Source organism: Sorex fumeus, unplaced genomic scaffold (genome assembly GCF_029834395.1).
Source record: "Sorex fumeus unplaced genomic scaffold, SorFum_2.1 ptg000131l, whole genome shotgun sequence".
NCBI lineage: Eukaryota > Metazoa > Chordata > Mammalia > Eulipotyphla > Soricidae > Sorex > Sorex fumeus.
This window is the reverse complement of record NW_026606188.1, coordinates 13,185,796-13,200,353: the sequence shown is the minus strand read 5'-3', so window position 1 is coordinate 13,200,353 and position 14,558 is coordinate 13,185,796. Positions and strand designations below refer to the sequence as shown.

At 36.9% G+C, this 14,558-nt stretch overlaps 1 protein-coding gene and 1 pseudogene across 1 annotated transcript in view; both read right to left on the bottom strand.

The window, feature by feature from the left end:
- The window catches only part of FER (FER tyrosine kinase), a 444,812-nt gene that overhangs the window by 71,487 nt on the left and 358,767 nt on the right, over positions 1-14,558 (bottom strand). The window contains exon 17 of the mRNA XM_056139057.1: positions 11,233-11,356. Within this exon, the coding sequence (XP_055995032.1) occupies positions 11,233-11,356 (124 nt within the window). The remainder of the gene's footprint in view (positions 1-11,232; positions 11,357-14,558) is intronic.
- Positions 2,406-3,112, bottom strand: LOC130046145 (high mobility group protein B1-like; annotated as a pseudogene).

The window sequence follows — 14,558 nt, the reverse complement described above, 5'->3', positions numbered from 1 at the left end:
GATCATGGGACTGAACCCTTGACAAGTTCTTGTACCTGAGAGAAACATGCATTACAGGTGGGGCAAGGCACAGTCATCACTGTCAATCTAAGGTTCACAGTGGGCACAGGCAACAGATCTCACCTCAGCACCTACTGCCTCAGTACCTACCACCACCTAGACTAAAAAAGTACAGCAGCAATATTACCTGGGAAAAACTATTCTTAGACTTCTGATGATATGTACTGATGTCTTGTTTTATTTGTTACTATATTCCATGGATTTTCTTTTGACTACTAATTTAACATTAAATAATGTTTTTTATATATGATGCTCTTTGGCACATATAAGGAAAATTACTTTTTTTACACCAAATATCATTATCAACATACAAATATTGGTCAAGACCAGGTATATTTTGTACTTTCACTTAATCACTAGACATTCCGTTACTCATCGATTTGCTTGAGTGGGCACCAATAACGTCTCTGTTTGTCCCCGTTGCGTACTAGTGTAGCCCAATGGCGTCTGCTCGTTCTAGGAACATGAAAAGCCTCAAACTGATCGTTCAGGGTCTTGATGAAGAAGTCTGATCATCTCATAGGTGGGTGGCCACATGATCTTTTGATGTCCCATGGAATCCAGTCGGTAACAGCTCTACTCCAGTGGTCGTCTCCAAATCGCATTATGTGTCCAGCCCATCTGATTTTCGATGCCTTGGAAAACGAGACAGCATCCCTGATTCTTGATCGTCAACTGAGGTCGGAACTTCGGATTCTTTCTCTCAACTGAGTGAAGCGGGTTACTCCAAGCATAGCTTTTTCGATTCCTCTTTGGGAGACCCAAATAGGGTTCTCATCCTGTTTTCGTAGGGCCCAGGTCTCTGAGGCATACGTTAATGCAGGAAGAACAGTGGAATCAAGGAGATGTGCCTGGAGCCGGAGGTTCTTTGTTCTCTTAGCTATTTCTTCAACTCTCTTGAAGGCATTCCAAGCAGCTCTCTTCCTCCTGCACAGCTCAGGTGCCAGGTCATTCATCATATTGACTTCTCGACCTAAGTACAAATAACTGTTGCATTCGGAGATGTTCATTCCGTTGAGAGCGAATGGAACGTCAGGAACAAAACTGCTTCTCATAAACATTGTCTTCGTGAGATTCAGCTGTAGTCTTACCTTTCCACACTCAAGGTCAAAGTTGGCCAGCATTTGTGCATTACAATGGGTCTCTCATTTACTTAGAAGCATTTAGAATGTCAACAAAACAGCTGCAACTTTTTTTTCTTTTGCAATTACAGAGTGGTATTCAGTTAACAGAACAACAATTATTTTGAATAAGCTGAAGATGAAAAAAACTACCACCCCATATATAACTAATTTGTGCTGTGCACCAACAAGAACCTGCTTTAAATTTCCATGCCAATTTACAATCCCCATACTGTACCAGCAAGGTTAGTGGCTATTGAAAATACCACTGGGACAGGGCTATCTAAAGACACATTCAGTAGTGTGTTAACTATACAAAAAAAAGACACTGTACAGTTTAAAAACAAATATTACACAACCTTACATTTTAATTTTTTTCTTTAAAAGGAGTGAGTTGTATACAGGGGGTTAAATGCTTTATCACTCAATCACTTAATCACTTAACTTCCCGTTAGTCGTCGATTTGCTCGAGCGGGCGCCAGTAACATCTCCATTTGTCCCTGTTGCATGCTAGTGTAGCCCAATGGTATCTGTTCGCTCTGGGAACATGAAGAGCCTCAAACTGATCGTTCATGATCTTGACGAAGAAGTCTGACCATCTGGTAGGTGGGCAGCCACGCGGTCTTTTGACATCCCGTGGAATCCAGTCGGTAACAGCTCTAGTCCAGCGGTCGTCTTTAAATCTCATTACGTGACCAGCCCATCTGATTTTTGACACCTTGGCAAATGAGACAGCGTCCCTGATTCTTGATCGTCGATGGATGTCAGAACTCCGGATTCTTTCTCTCATTTGAGTGAAACGTGATATTCCAAGCATAGCTCTTTCTATTCTTCTTTGGGAGACCTGAATGGCGTTCTCATCTTGTTTGCGTAGGGCCCAGGTCTCTGAGGCATATGTTAATGCAGGAAGAACAGTGGAATCAAAGATGTGCCCGGAGCCGGACGTTCTTTGTTCTCTTAGCTATTTCTTCGACGTTCTTGAAGGCGTTCCAAGCCACTCTCTTCCTCCTGCGCAGCTCAGGTACCAGGTCATTTGTCATGTTGACCTCTTGACCTAGGTACACATAGCTGTTGCATTCGGAGATGGTCGTTCTGTTGAGAGCGAATGGGGCGTCAGGAACGAGGCTGTTTCTCATAAAAATAACTACAGTAACTACAACTGGTCTCATTCACCTGACCCTGAAATGCTTTATAGACAAGAAAAAAAACTGCGCTAGAACTGACTTATTCATCATGATCATCTTCTTCTTCATCTTCGTCTCCTTCATTCTCCTCTTCTTCCTCATCCTATTTGTCCTCTTCCTGCTTTTTCTTGCTCTTTTCAGCTTTAACAACTCCCTTCTTGGCCACATCAGACTTTCCTTTAGCTCGGTATGTAGCAATATCCTTTTCGTATTTCTCCTTCAGCTTGGCAGTCTTCTTTTCGTAAGGCTGCTTATCATCTGCAGCAGTGTTATTTCACATCTCTCCCAGCTTCTTTGCAATATCACTAATAGACAGGCCAGGATGCTCTCCTTTGATTTTTGGGCGATATTCAGAATAAAACAAGAAAAAGGCTGAAGGAGGCCTCTTGGGTGCATTGGGATCCTTGAACTTCTTTTTTGTTTCCGCTTTAGGAGGGATATAAGTTTTCATTTCTCTTTCATAACTGGCCTTGTTAGTCTTTGCCATGTCTTCAAATTTTCCTTTCTCTTTAGTAGACATAGTCTTCCACCTCTCTGAACACTTCTTAGAAAACTCTGAAAAGTTGATGGAAGCATCTGGGTGCTTCTTCTTGTGCTCCTCCCGGCAAGTTTGCACAGAGAATGCATATGATGACATTTTGCCTCTCGGCTTCTTAGGATCTCCTTTGCCCATGTTTAATTATTTTCCTCCGCGAGGCACAGAGTCGCCCAGTGCCCATCCGGCTCTCACTTGCCCCGACGCTGTCTCTCTGGGTCTCTCATTTTGTACTTTAAAAGTATTAAAATTAAAATCTCTTACCAGTTTGTATTTCATTCTTAGATGCATGACTAATTCCGCTGTACCCTATGCCAGGCACTGTGCTATGCAGTAGAATTGGGCTAGTGGGGAATAAAGTAAAAATATGCCTCCAACCTTCAAGAATTTCCCTACTTCTGCAGTGCACATGATAAGAATTAGATAACAATATTAAGTGACTTCAGAAGAATAACTGGGTAACTCAAAGAAAAGAGTTTCAAGCAAAAAATTTAAGCAACCTATTGCCCGAATAGGAAAAAGAACTTAGTCACCAGATATTTTAGAAAAGTAATGGTTCTTAGACCTTTTCATCTGGTAATGTTAAGCGATTCCTGAAATTCCTTGCTTTTCTTTCTTCTTAATGTTCAACAAACAACAAACAAACAAACAAACTGCCCTCCCGTTGTTCATCGATTTGCTCGAGCGGGCCCAGTAACGTCTCCATTGTGAGACTTCTTGTTACTGTGTTTGGCATATTGAATACTCTGGGTAGCTTGCCAGGCTCTCTGAGAGGGGCGGAGGAATCGAACCTGGCTCGGCCGGGCTGGCTGCGTGCAGGGCAAATGCCCTACCGCTGTGAGTGATAGCACACATATACAAATTCTACTATAAGAATTTGATAAACATTGGCAAAGAGTTCAGAAAAAATTGAACCATTTTCTTTTCCACAAAAAGACAAAAACTGTACAATAAATCTTGTAATATGCATTTAAGAACATAAATAGGAAAATACTTACTTTCTACAATCATTATAAGTAAGAATTATTAATATGTGTATCAGGATGCAAATCATAACTATTTTCTTTATTTTATATTATTTTGTAATATTATAATATGGATCATCTTTATAGTGTTGTTAAAAGTAAACAGTTTCTGAATACTAAACATGATAGCAAATAAATGACACATTTTCCATGACATTCATCTTTATAGATAAACTTTTCTTAAATTTCTTAATTTTCTAAGAACCCTCAAGGATGATTCATTGGCATTATTTACTAGAATTCTAACAACCTCTAGAGAATAATAATAAATTGTATTCAACTATAAGGCAAAAGTAGGAATTCTGTATGCAGAATAAATAATCCTCCATATATTTAATATATACACATATTTAATTTTACTTATCTTTTTAAATCGATGAGTATGTGAATTAGAATAATATTTGCATGGTACAATTCTTAAATATCTGTAACAGCAACATCCTGCATTTGCTCTTGCTACATACAGTCATATTTTCTGTAAGAGATTTCTCTACAGATGGATAAACAGATAATTTAATCTAATCTTATAATGGCATGAACATTTGTGCACCTTTTTGCTAACTGGTGGTCTCCTTGACATGCTAGCAGGTATTTCCTAGTAGAGGGCCTTATGGTACTTCATTCCTATTCAAGAGTTTTACATTCCCTAACCCAAATGAATTCCACAGGATAAAAATCATCTTCATTTTTATGAAAAAAAAATTTCATTAATTTGCCTATTCACTACCATAATTCTGAGTATCAACAATGTACTGGTAATTGTTGTATTCAGTAATGTAGCACTGTAGCACTGTCTTCCTGTTGTTCATCGATTTGCTCAAGCAGGCACCAGTTAACATCTCCATTGTGAGACTTATTGTTACTGTTTTTGGCATATTGAATACACCGCGAGGAGCTTGCTAGGCTTTGCCAGGCTTTGCTATGTGGGTAGAATACTCTTCATAGCTTGCTGGGCTCTCCAAGAGGGGTGGAGGAACTGAACCGAGGTCGGCTACATGCAAGGCAAATGCCCTATCTGCTATGCTATCAAGACAATAAAAACTAAACCAAAGCCTAAGATAATAGAGATTAAGGTGCAAGCCTATAGCATGGCCCTGGCTTGAATCCTGACACAATATATGGTTCCATGAGTGCTACCAGCACCACAGAATCCTCAGGCCCTAGCATTCACCAGTGTCTCCTGATAGCAGAGAATTCAGGAGTGGCCCTCAGAATCCTTACACTAATTGTCTCAGACTTCTGCCAGTGTGCAAGTATAGAAAGGTTAAAACCAGTGGTGTATCTCAATAGTTATAATGCTGTTCAATAGCCCAGTATGTAGGTTCCAGTCCACAGGTGTAAAATGATTGAGAAATGATGGCCTAAGCATGATTGGGAGCGCCCCTCCCCCCACAAATATACTAAAATTATCCAGCAGCCATTGCTGTACTGTAGCAAAATCTGTTTAGAAGCTAAAAATAGAAGTGCAGTTTAATATATTCAAAATTGTAATCAAATGTTAGAACAAGAAAATCAGTCATAAGTGCTTAGTCAACTAACTGAGTTGATCACATTTGTATGCTAATCTTGTGTTTTTAATTAACAGATAAAGCAGAAGGGGGTATCTAAAAAATAGGAAAAATAAATTTTCAAGCTCCAATTAAATGGAGAAGCAATAACAAAATTCTGCTGCATTTCAGCAATTGTTCATTAGAAAGCAACAGAAACACCTTGCATGTTTTCCTAAGATTATATTTCACAGGCTTCAGCATCCTATGGCTTTACTCATGACCTTAAAGAGTGCAGATGTTGAGCATAAACTGAACCATCACATGATGTACCATCTGACCTTCTGTCCTGAATGTCTTAAGTGACCAGAAGGGACATTTTTTAAGGAAAGCAGCTGAGGTCAAGGTAGAGATTCAACAAGTAGAGTCTAGAACAGAGGTCTTCCAACTAATTTAGCCCACTATCCAAATCCCTCTCCTTCTTTATCTCTTCCATTCCTTCTTTTGAGTCATACACAGTAGTGCTTAGGGTACTCCTAGCTCTGTGTTCAGGGATCACTCCTGGTAGGGCTTGGAGACCATATGACGTGCTGGGAACAGAAACCAGGTCAGCATCATGCAAGGCAAGAGCCTAATCCACTGTACTACCTCTCCAGTTCCTACCAACCCCTTAAAGAAAAACAAAAACAAAAACAAAACAAACCACTCATGATCCCACCCCCACCAAAAGAGTGACCCCCAGTTGTACTTGAAGCTACTATTCCTTCCTTGGATTATGCTCTTTAAGCCCCTCGAAATGGTTTCATCTATTTTGCGTAACACTGCTCTAGATCCACATCAGTTCTTTAAATTTTTAAAAATTAATCAAATTTAGTACTATTCTTAGAGTAAAAACACAGACTCTAAACTTTATCATTGTACTTGACATATGAATATTAAGTAGAAAGAAATTTCACATTGGTTATAGAATAATTATAAAGGAAATGCAATCAATTTAAAAACTGAAAGCAAAAAGGAAACTTAAAAGGAAATTTAGGAACATTTCCAAAAGAAGGCCATTTCTTTAATGCAACTTCTCCCTCTCTTTTATTTAATAGATTTCACTTTATAGCTGTCAAACTTTTTCTCTAATGGTATAATACTCATCCTATCTGAAAATAATCAAAACCAGTAAAACAAAACTATAGTTAGGAAATCTGTCTCTCAAAAGTTAGGATACTATTTTAAGGATGGTCAATTATAAGTATTTTCAACTATAACATTTCAGTGATCTATAATCAGTAAAAAAGTTTACCGACCTATAATCAGTTAAAAAAAGGCTGACATACTTCTGTAATACTGAAAACATATTCAAAATTCTTACTTTTATTTATAATATACAAACTTTGCAGGTCATAAAATGTATATATGTGCATCTGTATATACATTGGATGTGAAGAATGGAAATGGGTAACTTTATAACTTGAAAAACCAAACATGATTGCCACTCAATACCTCTTTTGCAAACCACAACACCCAAAAGGAGAGAGAGAACAAAAGGAAATGCCCTGCCACAGAGGCAGGGTGGGATAGGGGGGATGGGGGGTGAGAGGGATACTGGGATCTGTGGTGGTGGGAAATGGGCACTGGTGGAGGGATGGGTATTTGATCATTGTATAATTGAAACCCAAGCACAAAATTTGTAAGTCTGCAACTGTACCTCATGGTGTCTCACTAATAAAAATTAAAATAAACACAAAAAAAAAGAAAAAAAGAAAAACCAAAAGAAACTTTTGATCATGTTATCATGTTTAGAATATTTTAACTATTTTAGAAATATTTCATCAGAAAACTTTTCAATGAGAGAAAAATATGAGTAATATGTATTTGCGTGTTTATAAATAAGAGCATATAAACTGTCTTTGTTATATATTTAACTGTAAATCAACTAACTCTATATTGCAATTATGACTGATACCACAGAAATATTTCCAAAGGAAGAAATATAGAAATATTTCACATCTATAAAAAATTCAATACAGAGGATAACTTAGTTTTTCAATATAATGTCATGTATTAGTGGGGTTCTAAAATGGAAAGGAAAATAAATTCATTCAAAGAATGTCTGTGTAGGTTTACAAAGAAATAAAAGAACACTGGCTAGAGACAGACACAAAATTCACACAGTATCCATGATGTACAAAGAAAACAGAACAGCAGATAATTTAGGAGAAATCAATATAATATAAAAATATAATATTGCTGCTATACTCATTACTAAGGAAAGCCTATGCCAAAAAATGAAAAGTATTTATGGAAATAAAGACATAACGAAAATATTCACGGAAGAGAACAAATTTGAGGCTTGTGTATTAATGTTTGTCACCATCCTGGCAGATGTAATTATTGATTGCTGAACTTTCTCAATGATTCTGGCATGTTTCTAAAGCACATGACAGAGGGAGTTACTTCCAGCTCTACAAACTGATGATAAAACCTATTTGTCCTATGTGTTCTCAGTGACACTACTAAAAAGGTTCATTTCAATCAGGAGACCTCATCGGGCAAAGAATGACAACCAGCAAATGGTGAAAGATGTGATCAGGAAGAGATGACTTCCAAAATCTTTTAATATGCAAAAAAAAAGAAAAAAGGGAAAATAATATTTCAAAAAGTAAATTTTTGTTTGTTTGGGGCCACACCTAAGCTGCTCAGGGGACCATATAGGGTGCCAGGGATAGAACCTAGGTCGGCCCCAAGCAAGACAAACACCCTGCCCACTGAACATCTCTTCAGCCTGAGAAAAACGTTTCAAAGCTAATTGTCATTTAGGATTTAGAATGGTTTGATTTAGCTGATGAGAGTTCTTCACTTTTTGGGTCTTGTGACACACACACCTAGTCGTACTCCAAACTCAGTCCTGATTCTGTTGTCAGAGACCACACCTTATGGGGCTCAGGGTATCACACTCAGTGCTAGGGATCAAACAGGGGTTGGCCATGTCCAGGATACAGCTATTAAAAAATATTAATTTGCAAGAATATTCAATTACTATAAATCAAGAAATTAAAAGATGTCCCCCACCACAAAAATACACCAGATATTAAAGAATACAATTTATAACTGATAATGCCAATTTCAATAATATGTATTTAGTATGTTTAAAGTTACAGTTTGATAATTTAAAAATAATCTGAGAAAATCACTGTCACTGTCCTCTAGCTGTTCATCGATTTGCTTGAGTTGGCCCAGTAACACTGTGAAACTTGTTGTTACTGTGTTTGGGATATCGAATACATCACAGGGAGCTTTGCCATGTGGGTGAGTTACTCTCGCTAGCTTGCCAGGCTCTTTGAGAGGGGCGGAGAAATCTAACTTGAGCCGGCTGGGTCGGAGGTGTGCAAGGCAAACTCCCTACCCACTGTGCTATCGCTCCGGCCATTCTGAGAAAATAATTACAATAAAAATATGATAACAAGTAGCTTGAACACCTAATAAAATTATATATTATCTCTTAATAAAAGGCAAAACCCTTTACTGTTACTTTTAACAAAAAATGTGCTTTTGTTAAATGATATTTTGTATAAATAAATTCAATTTTTTCAGCAATTATTAGGGGCCTGGAGGTCATCCCTGACAACACTTGGTCAAGCTGGCCAGCTGGCTCAAAGTCTGGGTCTTGATGTGATGCTGCCATAGCCTGGTGTTTCTGGGACCAGCATGGCATTGAGGGAATGCTGGAGGGCATTCAAATGCCAGGCCTCGCAATACCACACATATGCTCCTGCCATTGAAGCACCTGCTCAGTTACAAATGACTTTTAAGTTTTTCACAAAACCTACTTTAGGGGTCAGAGGGATAGTGCAGAAAAAGGCTCTGGCCTTATGGACCGAACCTGATTTGATGCCCAGCACTGCACATGACCCCCTGAGCAGTGCCACGAGTGACCACTGAGTAGAGCCAGTAGGAGACACTGAAAATGGTCAAAAGTAAGTCCCACCAAAATTACTATAGAGTTAGTTGATATTTATACAAAACAAAGGTAATGTTAGTAGCTTTGTTTTATGTTAACTGCTGTATAAAGATTTCCCAACGAAATGTATTTTAAAACATATGCATTTGCTAAATCACATTTGAAACATAAACTATCATTTTAATTCCAGAATAAAGCTGAGTACCCAATAAAGCAGATATTGAAGAGAATTAAATATAAATTGTTTATTGTCATAAAATTTCAGGCCAAAGTAAATTTGTTCTAGTGTAACTGTACATTATACCATTTCACCAGAATGTTAAGACAAAGTCTTCAAAATGTAAGACATCAGAGAAAAACATACACCTAGTTCAACAACGAAGCAAGTTTAAAGTTCACAATAAATTTAACTTGAGGATGAACTTTACCTCATAGTAAAACAGACAATGTGCATTGTATCCATTACTCCCTTAAATTAACACTCCCTCAGTTTCTACTGTATTTTACACACATAAGGTAGTTATTTAGCTAAAATTCACATAACTTCTGCAGAGGATTCTGAAGTTCTACTGACAGCAGTGGAAAGTACTCTCAGCTTCAAGTAGCAAAACCATAACCATTAAACATTAAAACCAACTTGCCAGTCCAAATCTTAGTTTCTCTACATTTACATATTTATAATTTGTTAACATCTGCTTTGAAATATCTAGTACACTAAAACTTCTTCAAATGTTTGAAGTTTTGGCCAAATCATTGTCATCAATTATTTTATGTTTTCCTATGCCTTTACATACAATTTCCTTGGAAAAGGAGATTAGGTAACACCAAGAACAACCTCATTTTTCTATAAGACTAGTTGTTAACTATTTGTGGTACATTTTATATCACGTCATTAATCCTGATTATAATAAATTTTAATCAGTGGTTAAATCTTTGTCTAGTAGTTGTATCTAGCACTGCTAAGAGAGAATGCGAGGATTACAAAAAACTGAGAACTTTACATATTTTTCCCATTCATGGTCCTCTTTCGCCCACAAAAAGTAAATATGAGTGAGTTTGTCAAAAACACAGAATACTTGGAGTTCCCCTCCCCACCCCAGCAGAGCCACGGCAGAGGAAAACCTCCAGAACCCAACCGCTGCCATGCTCACGGCCACTCTCCATAAGCTCCCACCTAGCCTCACCCACGAGGGAAGCTGCAGAAAAACCCAGGTATGTGGGACCCATGACAGATCTCCAAGCTCGCTTGGAGAGGGAACGCTTGTGGCGCCATATAATCTCATCAATGGCCATGATCCAGATACTCAGAAATAAAGCTCCTGGAAAAGAGCAACATAGGCCTCACCCATCAGTGAATCCGCTGGACAGTCATATTCTAAATTTTAGAATTCCTGGAGTGCACGGCTGCAAAACTCATACTCTACACTACTGATGTACCAAGCTTTGGAGAACATGATTTGGGGTGGAAACATTCGACATATGGTGGTGGGATTCACGTCTGATTATTAAATGTAATGAATTATTGTGAACAACTTTATAGAAATAAAATAAAATTAAAAAAAAACTGAATACTCATTACATATTTGACCATGAATGAATTTCTGGTCATTGTACATCTAGAAACCTATTACTACTGCCCAGTTGTTCAAGTGCTTCACATTCAGTCATGCAATTCCATCTGAGGCACCATAGTTTAAGTGAGACAACAGCTACATAAATAATATCTGAGAATTCTTTCACACAAAATTCTGTATTTTTTAAACCAGTAAAAAGCAAAACAAAATACTTATGAAATTTACTACATTATAGCAAAAATATCAGTTGTCTATTAATAAAGCTGATATGTACTTTAAAAATATTCTACTTACCGATGTATGCAATTTTTACTCTCAAGATATTCCATACCAGAAGCAGCATCTAATGAAAATTTCACCAACTGTTTGAGTTTTATTTCATCCTTTTTCTTTCTCAGAAAGGTAAGAAAATCACCTCCTAAATGAATGAACAGATGAACAATGAGAAAAAATATCAAGATGGAGGTATCATATAAAGCCTGTTAGCAATATCTGGTAGAAGAAAAAGCACTGTACATCTGGTCTACTTTCTTGCATATGTATATATGTATATGTATATATGTGCATACATGCATATATATATAGGTACAAATAAAAAAAATGTGAAAGGTTTACATTTTATTACAAAACAAAACTGATAACTTTCCTAAATACAATTTAAGTATTTTTAGAGTTTCAATAGTATACTGCTCAATAAATAATGTTACTACCTCTCACAAATTTGTCTGGCTATATTTTTCTAAGAAATTTTATTTCTCCAATACAAACATAATAATTGAGCTAAAAAAAGGGAAAATAAATTATTAGATAGTGGTTGTTTTAAAAACACTGAAATTATTATTACTATTGTTATGTTTTGTTTTTGAGGCCACACTTGTTGGTGCTCAGGGATTATTACTGGCTCTGCACTCAGGAATCACTTCTGGTGGGACACAGAGGACCTTATGGGCTGCCAGAGTTGGCCACGTTCAAAGTGACTGTCGAACCTCCTGTACTATTTCTATGGTTAACCAAACACTGAAATTATTAACAGCATTATCACTGCCAGTATGGGAGACATAAAAAAGAGCAATGTTTTGATAAGATTTAGTCACTGATCTAGATGTTACAGTAGACATATCTTGTTTTTTTACCCTAATTAAGTACATTTATTTTATATTGATGGAATACCAATTCTTATAAATTGTATTCAAAATATATTATTTATGAATTCCTTCCCTTTTAAAATTATTGGTTTCCCACATTAGAGATGTAATAGAGGTATAGCTGATTAACAACCCAGGATGTATACAGGGGTCCCCACACTCACCATCAGTTTCTGTAGCAGAATATATAAGAAAAATCCTTCTACCTATTCTTTATACCCACCGCTCTGTCCTTCCTGCAAGCACCATAGCTTCACAAAGTCTTGGAGTTGGTTTCACTGTGGGTTTTTGGGGGGTGCACACCCACACCCCAGCTCAGTGGACTATACAGGATGCCAGGGATCAAAAATGGATTGATCGTGTGCAGGGCAAATGCCCTACCCACTGTACCATCACTCTGGCCTCATATTTTTGTTTTTTCTGAAGCAATTGTAAACAGGAATGCTTTCTTAATTTTTTTCATACTGTTTTATGTTTACTAACTTTGTATCCTGCCATTTCTAATACGTTTTGGTAATATTTAGGGCTTTTATCATAACTGAATGATCAAATTTTTTGAAAATTTGTGCTCCCCTTTCCCCCAATTAACTTAAAAGGATTCTCTGGGGTTGAGAAAGCTAAAACTGATTGCCCTGTGCTTCGCCCTTTGTAGAAGTACTATCTACACATATGGCATTTGCTGAATCAAGACTGATCTTATGTTTACCTGTCCTGACCTGGATCCTGGCTGGACAATACTGGCAGTGAAGACTGCACAGTCAGTCTGTCCTTGACCCACTGTTACCTTTCTCCTCTCTTTACCATGCTAAAAACACAACACTTTAATAATGTTTCTCTCCCATTCACACATGTGATGTCTGTACATTTTATGTTCCTCAACAGCAATACACTCATCATCCATTCTCATACATACACAAGAGTTTACTGAAAAACTATGAAATATATATACACTGCTGTGCCATCTTAACTCTATCATGCACAAAATCAGATGCCCCATTTTCTCTCTGAAGTTTGCTCTATAGCTTCTAGTGTTGTTTGTTTGCCACTGAAGTCCCAGTTATATAGTCCAGTGGTAGAGCACATGCCTCATACATATGCTCTTATTTGACCCCCTCCCCACAACCCTCTTCCCAAAATTAAAAAAGTAATTAAATGAGGGGCCTGTCAAAGAGAGCCCAGGCAGCCTCTCACTCCCACACTGAAAAATTGCCACCATATCTTTGGCCTAACTTCACTGTCTGACCAAGCCTCACCCAGAAATTAACCTGCTGAAAATTCAATCTTGTTGAGTGAAATCTCCAGGCTTTTCTCAGAGTCAGGTTGGGTTACTTTCCCCCACCTCCATATACTTCCCAAAGCCCAGAAGTCACATCCACACCCTAAAGTCGCCATCCAGTTAAAAATTTAACTTCAGTTGTCCCACCCAGTTAAAAATTCTGGACTTTCTGGAGCACACACACCTTCATCATGAATCTTTAAATTAATCAAATTAATCTTTAATTTAATCTTTAATTTAATCAAATTCTTTAACACTGATAATCCAGTAGTAACACAACAGATTAAATGGAATGGAACTTAGAAGGCAACCAATCTTGATAAATGAAAGAGAAACACAGATGACTTAACCTGCAACAACATTTTAATAATCCCTCAAACAAGGACTTAATGTCTCCATGATGAAATAAAATAATTTACATTAATTTTCTTCTAAGGAAATTTTGTAATAATTCTGTAGAAATTTATTGACAACAAGCAATATAAATTATTGTGGGCCTGTTATAGAAAGTAAGAAAACCTAGCTATATTTCAAGAGCTCAAAAGTCTTCTATGGATGAATGTTCTCTAAAATAATCTGAGAACGAACACTTTCCCTTTTACTGAGTTTCCAGAGTTCTGAAAACCAGAGTTCTGAAAAAGGAAATAGCATTTTAATTTCTTTATAGTCAGCATCACAGAACTTAAATACAAAACTTCCAAGACACGAAGGCTTAACAGGTTTTTCTTTAATAAGAATATGTCAAAAACAGTAACAAGTCTCACAATGGAGATGTTACTGGTGCCCGCTAGACCAAGCAGATAATCAATGGAGTGCTACAGTGCTACTTGTAAAACAAACAACTGTATTTTAATGTTCCTTTTGTGTAAATCATTTCCCCTTATTCAGAAATAAATACTGAAAAAACATAGGCTTACAAAAATCAGTAAGCTATAGACTTCAAAAATCAATGTAATGGTGTCAGAAAATTTAACTTTATCTCTTCTTGCAGAGAGAATACAGAATATATTAAACTGCTATGAAGATTAAAATCGTTCCAAATCAAGTTAAATTTTCAAAAAAATATTTGTAAATAACAAAATTACCTACTTATCAACTCCAGTAGGTACTAAAAATATCTATTAAAATAGATTTGAAATCAATATTTAGTTCAAGTTATTACTTAGATCATTTACATAGATTATGCTCATTAAATATTC